We start from the raw sequence: 3,133 nt of genomic DNA, 5'->3' as shown, positions 1-3,133 counted from the left end.
CACACCGTGACGCCCCCCCCCCCCCTCCACATCAGTGACGTCACACCCCTCCTCCACATCAGTGACGTCACACCCCTCCTCCACATCAGTGACGTCACACCCCGCCTCCCTCCCCCGCACGCGGTGTAAGACTCACCATCTGCATCTTCAGATTTTCTCTCCCCACTTTCTGTAAGATCGCAGCCGCTGAAATCAGATCAATACGGATCAATACCATCCACCAATAACTGATCAGGCCTCCCCTCCCTCCGCTCACCTTGCTGCGGCGTGTTCAGGAAGTAGCGCGGTTCCGTAAGACGACAGTTTATCGGCTCAATCAGCCCGACCATTCCGACCTGCCAATGAGGAGCGAGAGCTAGGTGAGCCAATCACGGCCCTCGCTGGGATAATTCCCAACCCCCCCACCCGTCACTAACACTGATCAGTGTCACTAACACTAAGCAGCACTGAGGGGAGCTGGTCACGTCTGTTAATGGCCAGAAAAGTCACATGACCTCCTCTAATAATGTCTTATATTAAAGGAGACGTCGCCCCGGAGGGAACAACCTGTCACCGGTCGGCTTAAAGGATCCGTCCACCCAAAACTACGGAGCCTCAGTGGTGACACATTACCAGGATGTTCTGTACACTGAGGGCCCCTGGAAACTGAGGGCCCCTGTGACTCGGGGACTCCAGGATCACCAGAACATATACTCTAGCATGTTAGCAGGCGTGTTCCAAGATCACCAGAACGTATGCTCTAGCATGTTAGCAGGCGTGTTCCAAGATCACCAGAACGTATGCTCTAGCATGTTAGCAGGCGTGTTCCAAGATCACCAGAACGTATGCTCTAGCATGTTAGCAGGCGTGTTCCAGGATCATTTAAAAAAAAAAAAGATGTCTCATCAACCAATCAAATCCCGGCAATCGTTCTCCAAATGTCAGTATTTCCTATCATCGTCCTTTGGCTCCTCCCACTCACTCACCTGATCCAACATGTCCGCCGCGTATCTGAGGTTCTCAACAAAAGTCTCTTCCATTTCCTTCTCCGCTGACCCCCGATCCCGCCCCCCCGGGGCCCGGCCTGCCATGATATGAATCCTGTAAGAGGGGACAAGGGGCCGTCAGAAGGAGGAGGATGGGGATGACAGGTCCTCTTTGTACATCGCACGTCACCTCTGACATTCCAAGTCGGTGGCCAATCTCACGGCTCGCTCCAGCCCGGCGCGGAACGCGTCTTGTCTTCCAGGTACGGCGCCGAGTCCCAGCTCTCCGGCCTGCGTGTCCCCTACACAGAGACTTCCTGTTAGTTGTCACCTATGTACAGAGATATCACCGGGGGAAGGGGGTCCGATCCATGGGGGTAATTACTGGGGCAGGAGGAGGAGGCGTGGTCGGGACGGAGACCGAGAAAAGCATTAGTGGGGCGGGGTTAGACAGGAGAAGGGGAGGAGCGGGGCGAACACACTGCGGGGGCACGCCCCCTGCCTTATGATTGTACAGAGGTCAGGAGAGGCGACTCTGCAGCTAATCGGTAATCGGGGGAATTATAAATAGAATGTTCTGGGATAGGAGGAGCACACTGATACATTTCCCCACATGATACTTGGCACAAGAGCTTACCATTCGTGACACACAGGCTGCCGCTTTCCTCTGAAAATAGAAGAATGAAGCTGAGTAAAACTGGAAAAAAAAGTAAACAAATATAAGATCTCCTGTCCAAGGGGGGGCTCTGGTGCTAAATGACCAGGGAAGCCCCTCCCCTGAGGTGTCTGCACAGACCCCCTCCTCCCGTTCTTCCTTTCCTGCTCTGCAGATAGCCAATCATTGCTCCGGGATGCATGCACGAGCCCCGTGATTGCCGGCTCTGCAGGGAAAGCCTCTACCAGCGGAGTTCCCACTCTAATGATCATACAAAGGGAGAACAGAAGGAGACGAGGCACAGAGGCGAAAGGAGGTCACCTACGGGCCAGAAGGAGAAAGGAGGAGGCCCACCGGACATAAGAAGAAAGGAGGAGGCCCACCGGACATGAGAAGAAAGGAAGAGGCCCACCGGACATGAGAAGAAAGGAAGAGGCCCACCGCACATGAGAAGAAAGGAAGAGGCCCACTGGACATGAGAAGAAAGGAGGAGGCCACCGGACATAAGGAGAAAGGAAGAGGCCCACCAGAGAAAAGGAGAAAGGAGGACACCCACCAGACATAAGGAGAAGGCCCACCAAACATAAGGAGGAGGCCCACCGGACATAAGGAGAAAGGAGGAGGCCCACCAGAGGAAAGGAAGAGGCCCACCGGACATATGGAGAAAGGAAGAGGCCCACTAGACATGAGGAGAAAGGAGGAGGTCCACTAGACACGGGGAGCGGTCCTCTGCCATTTGTTACTTTGTAATTTAGAGGTCGGAATAGACTTTATAATATGTAATAAATGAGAATATTCCGTTCTCCATCTTCCCTCCCGGAATCATTCTCCTGCCGGTCTGAGCCGCCGCGGTCACCACCTGTAATCTGTATCATCAGCATGAAGCCGGTGAAGACTCCCGGTGTCTGATGATGTGCCGTAATTTTATTGCTATCACACAGGAGCTAACAAGCCTCTGTATGATAGCATTTGGAGGTGACAGGTTCTCTTTATGAGCCTGCCCTCCAGTACAGAAGATAGTAGGGCTAAATGTAGAAAAGAATCCCTGCCTGGCACCCCTTCAGACTGCCCCTCCCCCCCTTCAGACCGGGCCCCCCCAAGTGGCGGAACGCCAGGGCCCGGTCACAACTGCGGTGACCCTTGTAGTTCCACCAGTGACCTGGACGCTGGATCCAATTGGACTTTGTTTCTCATGAATACAAACGCACCTTAAGATCCCTGTCAGTTTTTGCCATGAAGCATGATGATGCTTCACAACGCACATAAGTGCCTAATGACATGCGTCAGTGTGCACTACTATGGTAGTCAACCTTCAAACGCGTCAGGAGGGGGAGGTCAGTATTAACAATGACACGCCGAGTTCTCTTTGTCACATCTGGAGAAGTTTCAGCGTCTCATTAGGAATATCCGTTGGCTGGTTTCTGGTGTCTCGGCTGCTTTCCATTATTTATGGCCTCTTCCTCCTCCTGCTGGAACCGTCTCCTTCCTGCGGTCCTCCGGGGGGGGTTGGGGG

General features: G+C 53.7%; 1 protein-coding gene across 1 annotated transcript in view; it reads right to left on the bottom strand.

The window, feature by feature from the left end:
* The window catches only part of HYI (hydroxypyruvate isomerase (putative)), a 15,023-nt gene that overhangs the window by 6,044 nt on the left and 5,846 nt on the right, over positions 1-3,133 (bottom strand). Inside the window, exons 4-8 of the mRNA XM_018561560.1 lie at positions 1,603-1,662; positions 1,156-1,292; positions 966-1,080; positions 257-335; positions 137-186 (exon numbers count right to left, since the gene is read on the bottom strand). Of these exons, the coding sequence (XP_018417062.1) occupies positions 137-186; positions 257-335; positions 966-1,080; positions 1,156-1,292; positions 1,603-1,662 (441 nt within the window). The remainder of the gene's footprint in view (positions 1-136; positions 187-256; positions 336-965; positions 1,081-1,155; positions 1,293-1,602; positions 1,663-3,133) is intronic.

The sequence above is a fragment of the Nanorana parkeri genome, unplaced genomic scaffold (genome assembly GCF_000935625.1).
Source record: "Nanorana parkeri isolate BGI_ZX_2015 unplaced genomic scaffold, ASM93562v1 scaffold530, whole genome shotgun sequence".
NCBI classification, from domain to species: domain Eukaryota; kingdom Metazoa; phylum Chordata; class Amphibia; order Anura; family Dicroglossidae; genus Nanorana; species Nanorana parkeri.
The sequence above is the reverse complement of the archived record's forward strand: the minus strand, read 5'-3'. Positions and strand labels throughout refer to the sequence as shown.